The 17,446-nt window shown below is 48.3% G+C and overlaps 2 protein-coding genes across 2 annotated transcripts; both read left to right on the top strand.

The window, feature by feature from the left end:
* Positions 1-9,775: 9,775 nt before the first annotated feature.
* Positions 9,776-10,096, top strand: KRTAP17-1 (keratin associated protein 17-1). Its single transcript, XM_075559356.1, has one exon. It carries the CDS (start codon positions 9,776-9,778, stop codon positions 10,094-10,096), a length of 321 nt encoding a protein of 106 aa, XP_075415471.1.
* Positions 10,097-15,220: 5,124 nt separating this feature from the next.
* Positions 15,221-16,657, top strand: KRTAP16-1 (keratin associated protein 16-1). Its single transcript, XM_075559658.1, has one exon. The coding sequence runs from the start codon at positions 15,221-15,223 to the stop codon at positions 16,655-16,657; it is 1,437 nt and encodes a 478-aa protein (XP_075415773.1).
* Positions 16,658-17,446: the final 789 nt, after the last annotated feature.

Here is a 17,446-nt window from a genome sequence, read left to right as displayed (position 1 = left end):
GTTGGTGTCTCCTGCTCAGCCAGGTCCAGAAAGAGGGAACCATTTCTCTAGTTCTTTCATGCTTCCCCCACCCCCTTGTCATGATCCCAATTCTATCTTACACATCTGGCTGGACCAGAAGTTGTGCACTGGTAAAGATCAGATGTGGAAACACAGGCAATCCAGTATAGATAAACCCCTCAGGACCAATAATGAGAGTAGCAATATACGGTGGGTAAGGGGAAGGTGGGGTAGAAAGGGGAAACCGATCACAAGGCTCTATGTATAACCACCTCCCTGGGGGATGGACAACAGAAAAGTGGGTGAAGGGAGATGTCAGACAGTATAAGACATGAAAAAATAATAATAATTTGTAAATTATCAAGGGTTCATGGGGGAGGAGGGAGGGGAAAAATGAGGAGATGATACCAAGGGTTCAAATAGAAAGCAAATGTTTTGAGAATGATGATGGCAACAAATGTACAAATGTGCTGACCCAATGGATGGATGTATGGACTGTGGTGAGAGTTGTACGAGCCCCCAATAAAGTGATTTTCAAAAGAAAAATCTAAAGAGTTTTTTGAATCCACAATAAAATGATTTTTAAAAATCTGAAAACAAACAAACAAAACAGAAAATCATGGTCTTGGCGATAGCAACGAAGCCAGAGATCACATGATCAACGTTTGCAAGAACAAGGACTTATTTCTCTCAATTACCTTTTGCCAACAACACAAAAGACACAAGTGGGATTTTCCAGATGGAATCCACAGAAACCAAGGTGGCTGTGTCTGTGGGAAGAGGCAGCAGAGAAGCTCAGTGTCAGTAGCTAAAACTAGGCCAGGGCTCAACTGTGGAGCAGGCCATCCATTGCGCATATGCAAGTTCAGATGGACGTCCAAGAACATGAAGAAGCCTGAGAATATCTCCAGAAGAGATTTGCCGCATTGAACATTAGTGGCAGAAGACCTGATAAACAGTGGTACACCCAGAACATCATGCTCGAAGAAAGCACAAGGTCATTAAAAAGGCCAGAAAGAAAGAAAAGCTCAAAGTGAATGTAAGAAGAGACTGAATCTTGCTCTGAATCACAGAGTAGCAAAGCCAAATGGAAGAAATGATGACGTCTAAAGCTGAACCGAAACTGAAAAGAGCAGCTTGAGTAAGGTATTATAATGAAGCGTCCAGGACTCCCAGTAGAAAACCAGAACGGAAGAACACACACACAGCATACGAGGGAGCACCCCACCCCCAAACCAGCATTTTTTCCGCAAAGCTATGTTGTTGTAGTTTTTTCTCACAAAACAGCCTTATCACCTTCAAAGTACTCTCAATTACACTTCATACATTTATCAAATCTGCGATTCTGTTCTTGGAATCATTTTTTCAAATTCCTCTGTTTGGATGACTGACAGCACCTCCCTCGTTTTTTTTTTCTTCACCTCTTATGTGTCATCAAATCGCTGTCCTTTCATGTCTCTCTTCATTTGTGGAAACACAAAGAAGCGGCACACAGTGAGGTCAGGTGAGTAAGATGCCCGGGGCAAGATAGATATGCTGCTTTTTCCCAAAAATTGGCGCACTGAGGTGACTGCGTGAGCAGGTGCATTGTCATGGTGACAAAATCAGTGCCCGTGTGCCACAAATCAGACCTTTTTTGTCGTACAATCTTTGCAATCTTTTCAGAACCTTTAAATAGAAAGCTTGATTAACAGTCTGACCTGGTGGAACAAACTCCAAATGCACTACAAGTTGCCATTTTTGTCTGTTTGGGACGTTGACGGACATCGAGAACAAGGTTGGTCATCAATCAACATTTCACCTTTTTGTAACATGAAAACCACTGTATACTTGAGTTTCCCCCATAGCGCTGTCCTGGTAAGCTGTGTCAAACATCACAACAGTTTCTGCAGCATTTTCCCTGAGCAGGAAACAAAATTTCACAGTCACACGCTGTTCTCTTACATTGGCCCTCACACAAACAAGGTTTGAGTGAAACTGCTTTTACAAAAATATTCACTGTGACCAGAGAGAGCATTCCCAGGTGACGCCACTGGGTGCACTCAGAGCCAGTTCCTTACTTCAGCTGACAAGGCTCACTTCACAAGACATCCTTGAGGAGAAGCCACATGGACCTATCCCAATGCAGCCCTGGGTCCTGGAGCCCCCGTGTGGAGACCCCTGCCAGTGCTCAGATGCTTACATGTTCACTGATTCATTTTTCCTTCTGCAGTCGGCATCACTGTGTGTGTTTTGTGAGATGGAGGAGGACTTTGTGGATTGATATCGGACATATGGGCTAATGTTGGACTTATGGGCTTGGGCAGCACTGGGTTGGGATGCTTTCTTAAGGTACACGTACCCTTTATATAAAACTCTCTCTTATATATATGAATTTCAGTGGATTTGTTTCCCTAGTTTATTCAGACTAACACAGACAGTGACTGGAAATTAATATCCCTATAGAAAAGAGAACTTGTTCTCTCAGATAACCCCATCACTGATAGAGCTAGGTGGAGCTGGTAATTTTTTTTCAAGTATTTGTTCCCACTGATGGCATGTTACTCTTAGAAAAATCTGTTCATCATCTATTTGCCACTAGGACCCACACTACTGATAAGGATACTGGTTGGAATGGCAGTTTAACAGAAATCCTTAGTGTCCCCTTCTAAAATGGTTTTGGATAATGGAATTGTCTTTGCTTTTTCACTGAGTTCAACAAGCAGGTTTTGACTCAGTGACCCTCTATCCAACAGAATGGAACACTGCCCTCGACTTTATGAAGGACAGTGCCCTTTTCCAAGAACTGATCTCTCCTGACAACAGGTCCACACAGTAAGGACCTGGGCAAAGTCTCGGCATCCTAGCCTCTAAGGGACGTTCTGATTGTACTTCCAAGACAGATGTATTTGTTCTTTTGACGATGCATGGTACTTTCAGTGTTCTTCGCCACCACCACAATTCAAACTCACCAAGTCTTCCTTATTCAATGTCCAACTTTCACATCCATAGGAGGGGATTGAAAACATCCTGACTCATGATCCTCATCATCCTCAAAGTGATTTCTTTGTTTACTTGTGCAGATTTGCCCAACTCAGTGACTCCTTTGATCTCTGAACCATTGCTTCCATGAGCACTGATTGTGGATCCAAACAGGATGAAATTCTTGACAACTTCAGTCTTTTTTTCCATTTATCATGATGGTACCTATTAGTCCAGTTGTGAGGATTTTTGTTTTCTTTACATGAAATTGTAACCCTTATTGAAGGCTACAATTCTTGATCTTCATCAGCAAGCACTTCAAGTTGTCCTCACTTTTAGTGAGCAAAGTCATGTCACCTGCATATTGAAGTTTGTTAATAAGCCTCCCTCTGATCCTGATGCCACATTCTTCTTTGTATAGTCCAGTTTTTCTGATTATTTGGTCATCATATAGATTGAAGTTTGGTGAGAGGCTACATCCCTGATGCATAGCTTTCTTGATTTTAAACCAGGCAGGGTGGCAGTTACATAATCTCCTGTCAACTTGTGAAGGGATGGAGTCTAGCCTGTCAATCAGGTCACAGCCAATAATACCTCTGTGTGGGCTTGACCTTCTCCTGAGGATTCTGGAAACTCCTGTCTTCCTCCCTGGAGACGGGACACACACTCTATGCTTCATCTTCCTGCTGACAAGCCACATGGAGCTATGCTGATGGAGCCAGAACCCTGGAGCTGGAGTTGCCACGTGGAGACCCACGCCAGTGCTTATGTGCTTCCACCACCACTGGATCCACAGGACTTTCCATCCATTGTCCTGTGACCTTCCTGCATTCAGCATCATTGCATGTGTTGTATGAGTCTGAAGCAGAATTTATAGACTAATATTGGACATATGGGTTAATATCAGACTTGTGGACTTGAATTGGGCTGGGCTGGGATGTTTTCTTAATATACATTGCTCTTTGATTTAAAGCTCTTTCTTATACACATGAGTTTCTATGAATTTGTTTCTCTAGTCAACCCAGACTAACACACAGTATTTCCTTGTTCTGTTTGCACAACTGTCTTTTGATCCATGTGTAGGTTCCACACGAGCACAATTAAGTGTTCTTGAATTGCAAGTCTTTTCAAGGCTATCTATAGTTCGTGATGATCCACATAGTTGAATGCCTCTTCATAGTCAATAAAATACAAGTAAACATTTTCCTGGTATTATTTTCTTTCAACCAAGATCCATCTGAAATCAACAATGATATCCCTTGATCCACAGTCTCTTTTGAATCCAGGCTGAATTTCCCTGCAATCATTGTTCAATGATCTTTAGCAAAATTTCACTTGCTTGCGATTACAATGATAATATTCTATAATTTGAGCATTATGCTGAGTCACCTTTATTTGGAATTGGTATATATATCTTCCAGACAGTCTTCCAAATTTCTTGAAATCTACAAGCGAGTGCTTTATCAGCGTGTTGACACATTTCCATTGCTATACTATCAATTCTTGGAGCCTTGTTTGTGGCTAATGTCTTACTGCCTTCAATGCAGCTTAGATTTCTATCTTCAATAGCATTGGTTGTTGATTCTATTCTATTTCTGGAAGTGGCTGTACTTTGACCAATTTTTTTTGGCAGAATGACGGCGTGTAATCCTTTCATCTTCTTTTGATGATTCCTGCATCATCCAATATTTTGGCCAAAGTGTCCTTCAATATTGCTACCCAAGGCTTGCCTTTTGCCCCAAATGCTTTCCTTGTGATATGATGAATGTGCCGGTTCCTTCAGCGTTCTAACTCCAGGTTTCGCACATCTCATTACGATAATTTACTTTGTCTTCTTGACATGTGCTCCTCAGCTCTTTCACTGCGTCATTTCCTCTTTAGCTACTCTATGTTCAAGAGCAAGGTTCTGTCTTCTGACATGCCCTTTGCTCTTTTCTTCCTTGCCTGTCCTTTTCTTCATGTATGATGTTCTTGATGCCACTCCACAACTCATGTCATCCTTGGTGATTAGTGCCCAACACATCAAATCTGATCTTGAGAAGGTCTCTAATTTCAGGTGGGATGTCCTTAAGGTCATATATTGATTTTGTGGACTTACTTTACTTTCATCAACCTGAATTTGTACTGGGGCAATTGAGGGTTGTTCCACCGGTGCCCTCTCACTGTGTTTTAGCTGATGATCTTGAGCTTCTCTGTGGTACCTTCTCATAGAGGAATTAGATTTGAGTATTTTGTGTTCCATCTGCTCAGGTCCATGTGCACAGTTGCTGTTTATGTATTTAAATAGTACACGCAATGATTAAATTAGGTGGTTATGGAAATTAGAACACTTCATTGTGCTCATGAGGAGTCGGTACATGGGTCAAGAGGCAGTTGTGCTAACAGAGCAAGGGCACACTGAATGGCTTAGAAATCAAGAAAGATGTGTATGGATTGCTTCCTTTTACCATACTTATCAAATCTATATGCTGAGCTAATCATTGGGGAGGCTGGATTATATGCAGAGGGATGTGGTATCAGGATTGGAAGAAGGCTTAATACCAACCTGAGATACACAGATGACCCAACCTTGCTTGCTGAGCTCACTGCCATCGAGTCAACGCGGACTCACAGCGACCCTCGTGGGTTAAGGAAAGCACAACTCTTTGCAGGAGTAGAAACCCCAGTCTTTCTTCCGAGGAGCTGCCGGTGGTTTTGAACTGCTGACCATTCATATGACAGTCCACTGTGTAACTACATCACCACCAGGGCTTGCTGCAAGTGAGGAGGGTGTGAAGCCCTTGATGATGAAGATCAAGAGTTGCAGCCTTCAGGACGGCTAACAACTCAGCGTAAAGCAAATCAATGTCCTCACACCCGGACCAAAAAGTCACATCAAAATCATTGGGAAAAAGGTGGAAGCTGTCGAGGATTTCATCTTACTCGGATCCATAGTCAACGGTCATGGAAGCAGCAGTCAAGAGTTCAAAAGACACAGCGCATGAGGCACGTCTGCTGCATCAGACCTTTTTAACGTGTTGGAAAGCAAACCTGTTCTGAAGACCGAGGTGTGCCTGACGTGTTCAGTCACCTCATATACAGGGGCAAGTTGGACTTTGAAGAAGGAGGGTCAAAGAAGAACGGATGCTTCATTGAACTGTGATGTTGGCTGCTAGACAAGTGTTGACCGTACCACGGACCACCAAAAGGACAGACAACTCTGCCTCAGAGGAAGTACAACCAGAATGCTCCTTAGAGGCGAGCCTGGTGAGACTTGGTTTCGTGTACTTTGGAGGTGGTATCAGGAGAGATCCATTCCTGGAGAAGGACGTCATGTTTGCTGAAGCAAAGAGGCAGCGACAAAAGAGGAAGGCCCTCGACGACATGGATTGATCCAGTGGCTGCGACAACGGACTCAAACGTAAGCACCATGGTGAGAGAGGCACAGGATTGGGTCATGTTTTGCTCTGTTGCACACAGGGATGCTATGAATCAGAGCTGACCCGAAGGCAATGAACAACAACAGCTGCCAGCTAGGCGGTTAGGCAGCAGAAATGATAATGTCAAGAAGAAATGGCATGTAACTGTCTCCTTGTGACTTTTTGTCATGCACCCTTCTTGTGCCCTTTGTTTGCCCCACCTAGGAGTAACCTGACTCTCTTCCTGAAATTTAGAACACTCTGGCACCTGTCTGAGCTAGCATTTCTCCTGATTTTCGGTCTCTGCTTTTCTGTGGAATGTTCTGCTTTCACGTCTAACGGTGTCAGGCTAGCACTTGGCTACGGCCATTCTGCAGGTCTCATGAGCTCATCTGTCAGGACTGGAGCAGGGTACGAATGGTGCTATGTGTGAGCATGAGTCAAAAAGTATCACTGTATAATATTTAAAACCATTATTCAACAAAGATATTAAAATATGAAGCTACTGTTTCTCAACATATACCCCATCTAGGTTGATAAGGCTTCTGATGGTCCTATTTCCATCCTAAACATTTTTGTGTGGAAATTACCTCATTCTTCATTTTGCATCTCTTCAAAATAGCAGTTACAGCATCCTCAAGGAACTTATTATTTTTTTTTAATGTTCTTTGAGATTTCAAAAAGAATCTGAAAGGGCAAGATCAGAGGTATAGGGTGGGTAGGGTTTGGTTTCCTACTGATGTTCCCCAAGGATAACTCCTTTGTACACTCAAAGAATGAGCAGGTGGAAATGGAAAAAAAGAATTAACTGGCGCAATTTTCCTGCCCTGTTTCTTGCCAATACAGTTGGAATATTCTTAAAATGTCTTCATAAAAACTTCCTCTTTCTTATTCAGTGTCCTTCAAGAAAATCTATCAAGAGTACTCCATAGTATTCCCCAAAGACAATCACTATGACCTTCTGAGTTGATCTCTCTGCCTTGAAATTAACTGGCCCAGCAGATCCCTTGGGAAAGCAAATTTGATCGGACTTTCTATTTTTTTTAAAGACAGAGAAATGAGACCAAGACCAATGTATTCCCGAGAGAACTTGTTTGCAGCTAAGTCCTGAGAGGCATTTGAAGAGGTTTCGTTTGGAATAAACCCACGCATATACAAACAGGTGGCGCAGTGGTTAGGTGCAAGGTGCAAGGTCGGCAGTTTGAAGACACCCGCCGTTCCTCTGGAGAAAGACACGGCTCTCTCCTCTTGTTAAGAGGTCCAGTCGCAGAAACTCACAGGGGCCAGTTCTTCCCTGTCCTTTAGGGTCCCTGTGCATCAGCATTGACTCAGTGGCAGGGTGGTCTTTGCTGTTTACTTTAATGTACAAACTAGAAACCAGTAGGAATACTTTTGGATTCTGGCGGACTCCCTCGAACCACAACAGAGGGATCAGAGGAAAGTGGTCACTAAACGGAGTGCATTGGTGAGTGGCGTAGAGAAGGTCAAAGACTGAAGCCTGACTTGAACAGTTAAAACTTGTCAGCAGATTCTGCCGATGATGCTGACTGGACCTGATTTCCAAAATCTTATGTGTTTTTGGATTGCATTGTTTGGTTTGGTTTGATTGTGCATATTAGGGGGGATCCCAGGAGTGTTATGCCATTGGGGGCCACCCTCTTGAAGTTACAGTGTATGTTTTCACGGTTTTTGGCACACGAAAAGCAGGACCGATGAACCTGTAGAGTCAGCAAGTGGAATAAGGATTGGAGGGGTGGGGAGGGGAGCCCAGAGGTGGTGGCGGGGTGAAGGGTGATGACGTCAAGGGGACCCTATCGAAAAGGAATCTTTGGAAATGGATTGTGGTAGCAAATGCACAATTCTGCTGGACGTGATTCAACTATGGAAGGATTTGCTCTCCGTGTCCATCCCACTTAATAATTAAAAATGAAAGAACATCTTTTTTTGACTTCCTCTTTTATTTGGGGGCTTCGCGGAAACAAGGCCCCTACCCCAGGCCCTTCTCTGGTGAAAGCAGGCTCAGACCCGCTGGGCCAGATGATCCTTTGGTGTCCCTCCTTGCTCTCAAAGGTCACGCTGCCATGCGCAGAGTGAGTATCAGTCATATCAGAGCCAAGCATCCCAGGCTTCAAGCTCCACCCCCACTGCTCAGCCCTTGGAGAGGCTGCCTTCCTCCCAGGTTCCTCGAAGTGGAAAATAGGGCTCTAGCCCCTGATCCAGATCCTCAGGCCTCCTGGAGTGCCACATGCCAGGAGAACCAGCCCCGGGGGGCCCCAGGGCTGCCATTATCAGGCCAAAGCAACAATAAGGTCCCAAAGCCCACGACGGGGGTGAGGGGGATGGGGAGGTGGGGGGTGGAGAAGGAATCTGGAACTTCTCTAGGACTTAAACACAGAGTAGAATTGCCTCTTTCCAAAGGCCTTTGATTCCTTTGGGGGGGTGTTTGGGAACTTTGTACCCTAAGACTTTCTTCTGTCAGATGGTCTATAAAGGCTGAGTCTCTTTTTTAAAAAGAAGGCAAAAGCATTCCTAGTTTACTGCTGTGCTTTGGATAGGCGACCGGCTCCCTCCCTCCCTCCCTTCCTCCCTCTTTCCCCTTCCTCCATTCTCTCCTCTTCCTCCTCTTACCAAAGAGGGACCTGGGGCTGACCAGCGCTCCCTCGTCCATTTAGAGGGAAATGCGCAGGCTCAATTAATTCACTGTGTGGCCACGAGACTATGACTCCCTGTCCTCCTGCAGTTTATGACGAGTCTCTCCCCTTTCGCGGGACACTCATTACTCATAATTGATGCTCCCCAACCAAGTCCAAACAAACGTGCGGCACACTCCGCATACCACACACGGCGACAAACATTTGCCTTGCTCCTGTGGGCTGGCATGGGGGTGCTATTGTCACCTGGGAGAAGCCACATGGCCAGCCCAGGCCCAGCAGCCTCTGCCCGGAGCAGAAGGAACAAGCCTTCTTCCCCATAAACCACGCTGGCCTTTCAGGAGTGACCTACCTAACCAAAGGAGTCAGCTGCCCACCTGCTGCCAGGGGCGAGGTTGGAGAGGAGCCCACCAGGACTAGACAGTGGCTGGCTTTCCCTTCTGCAACCTGGGCTAGTGACGCCAGGTGATGCTTGGCCTGATGACAGGGCTTGGGGATGGTGTATTTTTACCCTCTGGACAAATAGCAGTTGGGACCAGTGGGGCCTTTTTTTATGAGTCGAGGTACTCAGGCCTGGAAAATAAACATCCCGCTAATAAGCCGTTCTTATGGAACCTGGCATAAATAATAACAAAGAACACATCCTGGGCTTGGGTGCCAACACCCTGGGGTGAGCGGGGTATAAAAGCTGCCTGCCAGTTGGCCACCATCAGACTTGGGGAACTCCGGCCGCGTTGCTGACCCGCGACCTGACCCTCCAGGACCATGGGGTGCTGTCCAGGGGACTGCTTCGCCTGCTGCCCTCAGGAAGAATGCTGTGAGACTTGTTGCTGCCAGCCCTGCTGCGGCTGCTGCGGCTCCTGCTGCGGCTCCTGCTGCGGCTGCGGCGGCTCGGGCTGCGGGAATGGCTGCGGCGGCTGCGGCGGCTGTGGCGGCTGCTGCGGGTCGTCCTGCTGCGGCGGCTCCGGTTGCGGGAGCGGCTGCGGAGGGGGCTGCTGCGGGTCCTGCTGCGGCTCCTGCTGCGGGTCCGCGGGGTGCTGCGAGCCTGTTTGCTGCCAGCCCACGGCGGTGTGCGACCAGAAGTGACTTTGGGCAGCTCCCCCGGAGGCAGTCCCAGGGAGAGACTCCTGCTCCTGACGGCGACGCCCTGGGCTCCGGGACCTTGCAGACCTCCGAGCCAGGGTCCTGCCTCTGGGGGTCCCCGTAAAGGAGCTTTCAAGGAGGACAATAGCCTTGCTGGTGAGAGACTGAAAACCAGGGTCCAGCCCCAGGTGACTCCTCCCCTCCCCAATTGAAAGGGTGACGCCCTTACCTCTTCCCCCCTCCCCCCAAACACACCTGCAGCTCCCGTTCCTGCAATGAAAAGGCACCCTTTGATTCAAGGTGTCTTTGGGACTGACCTGCCCTCCCCAGCTTCCTGCTGCCTTTGAGACACAACGTTCTTCCTTAACTTCGGAATAAATTCGAGCCTGCGGGCAACACCTAACTAGACCTCCTGCCTCTTCTTGCGCCCCCTCCGTGGACTGAGTCCGGATACACTTGAACATCCAAAGGAGGGTTTTTGAAAGGTGATATTTGGGTCACCCGCATCGGGATCACCTGGGGAGCAGTTAAATCCAAAGATTTGGGGACCCAGCCTGAGACAGGTGGGAATCAGAATCTACATGGGTGCAGCCTGAGGATCTGTGCTTTAACAAGAACCCCCGGGCAAGTTTTTAAGCCTTGAAGTTGAAGAACCACACCTGTAGACCAACGTGCCCCCAAGGGTCACGGGGCTCACCTGGGGAGGTTTTGACAAATACAGATCCTTGGACATCACCACTGGAGGGTGTATCTGTTAGCTCTAAGGTGGGACCCTAGCACCTGCATTCTCAAAGCCCCTGGGTCAAGGTTGATGCTGGCCGTGTGTAATCTTAAGGGAGGGGCATGGCTTCTTCCTTCTGCATTATTGTCCCTCTGGGGTGGTTCTGCAGGAGGCTTTCAGGCTTGGTCAGAACCCCAGGCAAGGTCAGGACTGGAGGCTGTGGTAGAAGCAGCTTCCTTCTGTTCTGACTGGCAGGGAGAGTTCCAAGGGCAAAGCTTCAGGCACATGCAGGCTCTGAAGATGCTCCCGGCAGGACGCTTCTTCCTTTGGCCGCAGTTGGGGGCCAGTCTCACCGTGGTGCTCAGTTTTCTGAGTTAGGCTTTATTTCGGTCCTGGAACCAGCGATGCTCCCTCTGCTTGAGTCTCGGGGATGGGAGGAGTGGGTGTTCCGTGGGCGTTCAAACACGCAGCTGGAGGATTAGAACTCGTGAGGAGATGCCCCGCAACCTGCAGAACCCGATCTTCGTAAGGAAGGAAACTCGTTCTGTTTATTCCGTGGAGAACTTTTCTTTCTCCCAAACAATGCGTTATTTAACAAGCAACCAAACAAAAACAATTTATTTTGGGGGGGAAGTGTGTTCTGTTCCTAGTGACGTTTCCTAAAATACCTATAAAAACATGGCCACTCTTGAACTCTCCCCACTCAGATATTGAGACTGGTGTGCGTCCTTCCAGATTCCTTTTTAAGCAGATTTACAAATCCAACTTGGATTACGCTGCGTTTAGCTTTTGCCATATATTTCTTTCTGTTTCATTTTTAAGTCAATGTGATTAAGAGAACATTTATATATCATCAAATGCTTCCAAATGTTGTTAGGGGCTATCAAGCGCGTTCCCACTAATGGCGACCTGATCTATGTACAACAGAAGGAAACATGGCTCAGTTCTACACCAACCTCACAATTGCTTTTAGGTTTGAACGCATGGCTGCAGCCACAGTATCAACCCATCTCATTGAGGGCCCCCCTCTTGGCAGTGTGCCTCCCCTTCACCAAGCAATTTTAGAGTACAGTTAATAAAGACTTAACGGTTCTATGGATTTGTATAACCACCACCGAGATGGAGATACAGAACATTTCCATCCTCTCAGAATTCCTCAGCTCCCCCCCTTGCATCGTATGCTCTGCAGCTGATACCTGCAATCATCCATCTGCTATAATTCACTGTACATTTTGCCCTTTCTAAAATTTCCAATAAACATAATTGTGCAATGTGAACTCTTTCCCCTCGGATCGTGTTTTTAAGTTCAGCGATGCTGTTGCATGGATCAGCAGTTTGCCGAAGAGAGCTCCACTGTGTGGACAGATCGAAAGTACAGTCACCTACTGATGGGCACTGGGGCTGCTCCCAGTTTGGGCTGTTATGAACGAAGCTGCTAGAATATTCAGGTACACATCTAGGTGTGGACACATCAGCAAATGACAAATGGGTGTTTAACTATGTCTCTTTAACTTTATAACACACGTCCCATCCGTCTATGGTAGTTCCACAATTTCATGTTGCCTTGATAAAAGAAGAAAGGGGTGGAGTCTAACCTGCCAATCAGGTCACAGTCTGATTGATCCCTCCTTGTGGGTGTGGCCTTCTCATGAGGCTTCTGGGAACTCTCTCTTTGCTACACCTTCCTGTTGACAAGCCACACAGAGCCATGGAGATTCTTCCACTGCCATTGGATCCATAGGACTTTCCACTCACTGGCCTGTGGATCGTACTGCATTCGGCATCATTTCATGTGCTGCATGAATCTGAAAAGGAATTCGTGGGCTAGTATCAGACATATGGGCAAATATCAAACTTATGGACTTGATCTGGATTGGGCTGGGACGTTTTATTTATGCATAATTTACTTCTTGGTATGAAGTTCTCTCTTATATGTATGAGTGTCTCTGCATGTGTTTCTCTGGTCAGCCCGGCTGAACACACTGACTGTTTTGCAAAGCACTTGTACCATTTTGGACTTCCACCAGCTATGTCTGAGACTTCCAGTTGCTCCAGGTCCTTGTTAACACCTGATAGTCTTAGGTCTTTTTTTAGCCACCCTGACAGCTACTCATATTGTTCTTTTTCGGTTTAGTTTTTTGAGACCAACCATTGTCGTCGTGCCTCAGTCTTAGACTCCTTTGGAGGTGCCAGCTGTCCACACTACCTCTTTCTCCACAACCGGCCCCAACCTCACCTCTCAAATGAGGACACTGCTTACTCCTAATCTTCTCCACTTAACCACTCAGTCCTGCAGCTTCCATCTCATGGAGACACCTTCACATCACTTCAACCTCAAAGCACCGCCCGGTTCCAATTGTCACAACGGAACTTTGGGGTTACTGTCCCACATCATCTCTCTGCACACACCTCCACTCCTCACACCTCCACCAAGCTCCAGGGAGTCCTCCTCCGCCAATTCCTTTCTTCCAGGATGAACAGCGAGGTGTTGCAACACGTGAAGCTGGCTAAGCTATGTTCTCACATAAAGCACACACGGCCTGTCAGGACGGGGTGCTCAGTGAGCCCTGTGGTTCCATCACTGTCTCCTCTGAAACATGTGCTACCTCTGGACTAGAGCATATGCCAAGTCTTTGGCTTCTACAGTTGATCCCATTCCTTCTTATCAGCCCCCTTTATCCTGCTTCCTTGAAAATCCAACCTGACCACTGCCCATTTGAGATGCCATTCCAGACTTCCCATGCCAGTATTTCTCCTGGGTGGTCCTCTGCCTTATAATGTTCTAATACGACTGCTGTGGGTGTGTCTGTCTGTGTCTGTCTGCCTTCTGGTAGTGGGATCTTTGTGGCAGGGACTGAAGCTCATTCTTTTTAGAAGCTCTCCACTTAACCCACGGTTGGGTGAGTTGAATAGATGAATGAAAGAAGACTTTGTTGAGTGAATCTCACTCAAGGCTAGCTACTGTTTCTGAGGCTGTAAATCTTAATGGAAGTGGATCGTTTCATCTTTCTCCCAAGGAGCGACTGGTGGGTTTGAACCATCGACCTGTGGTTTCGCAGCCCAACATTTACAGTACCACCAGGACTCCTAACGGAATGAATGTCTCATAAATGAATGAATGCAGCGGCATACACAGCACCACAACTCCCCTTTTCCCAGGGAGAGTCTGACTTTTGCATTGATGCTGAATGCCCAGGGAGAAGGCAAGGTAGATCCTTCCCTGAGCAAGGATGCCTGGCTTTGGGGTTTAGAAAGTAAAACCTAGAAGCCCAGGGCTCATTTCCCACCTCACCTCTGCTCTACACAACAACAAAGAGGCAGATCTTGTTCAAAGTCCTTAACCGATCCTCTTGGAAGCCACCCTGTTACCTCTCGTCTTTCATCCTCACCCTTTGGGGCTCGGTGCCGTTTTTCTTTTAGAAACTGTTAAAATCCTAAAGGCAAGAAAGGCCCTCGAAGGTTACTGAAAGCCTGGGGGTGAGATGGGGTGGTGGAAAGGAAGGAGGAGAAGTAGGGAGACTGGCTCAAGCGTTTCTCCAAGACAGGCAGAGGCAACGTGCTTTGGTGGGGCTGCTTGCAAACTGAGTGGAGGACAACAGAGTAGGCTGCGACCATGACATATGGCTTTGACCAAGGCTCATGAGAGGGGTTAGGCCCAGACATGTGGGTGAAGAAGAGGAGAGAGAGCAGCCCTGGAGCAGGGGCAGGCTGGGAGTGATATTCAGCCAATGGCTTAACCACTCAGACCCACTCCTCACTCCCTACCTACCTCTTCTCCTGGTGTGAGGGAGAAGAAACTCTGCGTGACATATTCCTCTGGGTCTTAAATACGATCATGGGTGCAAAACATGTCACCTCCCAACAGAGCTCCTCACCACAACCCTCTACCATCCCCTGACCCCTATTATGGAGCGTATCACTGGAGTGACATGCAGCTCACTGCACGGTTGCTACTAGATGGTAACAGCCATAAGACTGGTCCCTGGCTCTTATTCACCTGGGCATCCTCGGGGCCCAGGCCAGGGTTTGACACAGAGGACCAGATGCTGGATAATGGATGAGTTCCTTTCTTCTTCCTCCACTGGTGATGCTCAGGGACGCAGAGCATGCAGTTCGGAGGCAATGATGCTCATTCCGAGACAACTTGTAGTTCTGGGACTCCCAATTTAGCAAGTCAATAAACAAACAGCGTCTTTATAGGGAGACAAACAACTTCCCGATAAACAAAACTTGGCATAATAAGATGTTCCTGTGCACACCGGCCCAAACAGCAACGAGGAAAAGATGCAGGTGCCCCAAACACAAACGCCGGTGAGGTAGTATAAAGGCGAGGGCCTGGGAGAGCGATCACAGTCGTCCAGCTCCCTCTTCGCGCTCACTCTCTAGCAAGCAGAGCTATCTCCACCATGTCTGGCAGCTGCTGTTCCAGGAAATGCCCCTCCATGCCAGCCATCTCTCTCTGCTCCAGGGAGGTGAGTTGCACGAGGCCCATCTGCTTGCCCAGTTCCTACAGGAGCCAGACATGGCAACTGGTCACTTGTCAAGATGGCTGTGGGTCATCGGGCTGTGATCCCCAGTGCTGTCAGCCCTCCTGTCCTGTAAGTACCTGTGCCCAGCCTGTGTGCTGCGAGGCCACAGTCTGTGAGCCTGTCTGCTCCCTGAATCCCTGTGCCCAGCCCGTGTGCTGCGAAGCCACAGTCTGTGAGCCTGTCTGCTCCCTGAATCCCTGTGCCCAGCCCGTGTGCTGTGAATCTACACCATGTGAACCTTTGAGCTCCATAAGCAGTTGCTGCCAACCTGTGGGTTGTGAAGACACCTCCTGCCAAGCAGTCCTCTGTGTGCCCACTTCCTGCCAGCCAGTCCTCTGTGAGCCCAGCTGCTGCCAACCGGTCATTTGTGAGCCCAGCAGCTGCTCAGCTGTCTGCGCTGTGCCGAGTTCCTGCCCATCGCTGGTTTGCGAACCTGCTTGCTGTCAGCCAGTGTGCCCAACGCCCAGCTGGTGTCCATCTGTCTGCTCCGTGGCCAGTAGCTGCCAACCCATCTGCTCTGACTCCAGTCCATGTGAGCCACCTTGCTCAGAGACCAGCATCTGCCAGCCAGCTGCCTGTGTGGCCCTGGTCTGTGAGCCCATTTACCTCCGCACTGTCTGCTGTGTCTCAAGTCCTTGTGAGCCCTCTTGTGGGGCCAGCTCCTGCCAAGAACCCCCTCGTTGCGTCTCCAGGGTCTGCCAACCCATCTGTTCTGAGGCCAACCCTGGCTCACAAGGAGTCTGTGTGCCCAGCCAAAGCCAATCTACCTGCTACCTAGTCAAGCGCTGTCAGTCCATCTGTGAACCCGTTTCCTGCACGTCGGCACCCTGCCAACCTCTTTGCGGCCGCCCCGGGTCTTCTGCATCTGCCATCTGCCAACCAGCTTGCTCTCGGCCCACTTTCTACATACCCAGTTCCAGCAAACAGACGTACAGCTCCCCGGCTTCCTACCGTTCAATCTGCCGCCCAATCTGTTCCGGCTCCATCGCCTACAGGCAACCATACGTGACATCCATCTCCTATCGGCCTACCTGCTACCGCTCTTGTTACTCAGTCCTGCGCCGTCCGGCCTGCCTCACTTCTGTCTCTTACCGCCCAGTCTGCTCCCGCTTGCCCTGTGGGGAAGCGGACACCAGCAAACGGGATTCCAAGAAATCCACTTCTAGCCAACCCGATTGTGCCGATTCAACGCCCTGCAGGGAGAATGTCTCCGAGCTAAGTACCTGCCCAGCCAGTGCTGCCAAACCCACCAGCCCAACCACCTGTGAGGCTGCAGGCAGCCAGCCTGCTGTGGACAAAACCGCTAATGCCTGAAGTGGCCTCAGTCCACCCATTCCTGCAAAGAAAGTCACCAGCTCGGGAGAAAACGTGACCATCTTCCCACCGGCTCAGGGCGAATTAGCCTGGTCTCTCCGCGCCGTCACTGAAGTGCCGCACCCTAAAGGTTCCGATGAATGCCTCCAGGCATGGAGCGGGGGCGCTCTGGACTTCTGTGCGTTGTTGTCATCCAGCTGAGAAGAGCTGCTTTACCTCATGGTCGCAACCTTTTCTTTCCATAGCGATGTCTTCCCTTGCTTTGGGTGCTCATGTTTCTTGGGGATCTCTCAATGAGATAAAGATGTAGCTGTCCAATAAACATGGCTAAGTGGCAGCTTGTTCTCATTGGCCTCTTCTTGCGACAGTCTCATCAGTTGACTTGCTTCGTCTTTGAAGTTCATCCATCCACCCATCTATCCATTTGTCCATCCACCCATCTATCCACCCATCCATCCTCCACATATCCGTCCGTCCATCCATCCATCCATCCATCCATCCATCCATCCATCCATCCATCCATCCATCTGTCCATCCATCCATTCTCCACATATCCATCCATCCATCCATCCATCCTCCACATATCCGTCCGTCCATCCATCCATCCATCCATTCTCCACATATCCGTCCATCCATCCATCCACCCACCCATCTGTCCATCCATCCAACAGGCTTATTAAGACAACGATTAGATGCTGGCTAATATATTAGGCCTTAGGAACAAAAACAAAAGGCTCATTCCGTGATCTTAAGGAGTTTACTCTCTGATGGGGAGACCGATAGGCAAAT

Source organism: Tenrec ecaudatus, chromosome 10, assembly GCF_050624435.1.
Source record: "Tenrec ecaudatus isolate mTenEca1 chromosome 10, mTenEca1.hap1, whole genome shotgun sequence".
Taxonomy (NCBI): domain Eukaryota; kingdom Metazoa; phylum Chordata; class Mammalia; order Afrosoricida; family Tenrecidae; genus Tenrec; species Tenrec ecaudatus.
Note: the sequence above shows the minus strand (reverse complement) of the source record. Positions and strands in the feature narration are given on the sequence as shown.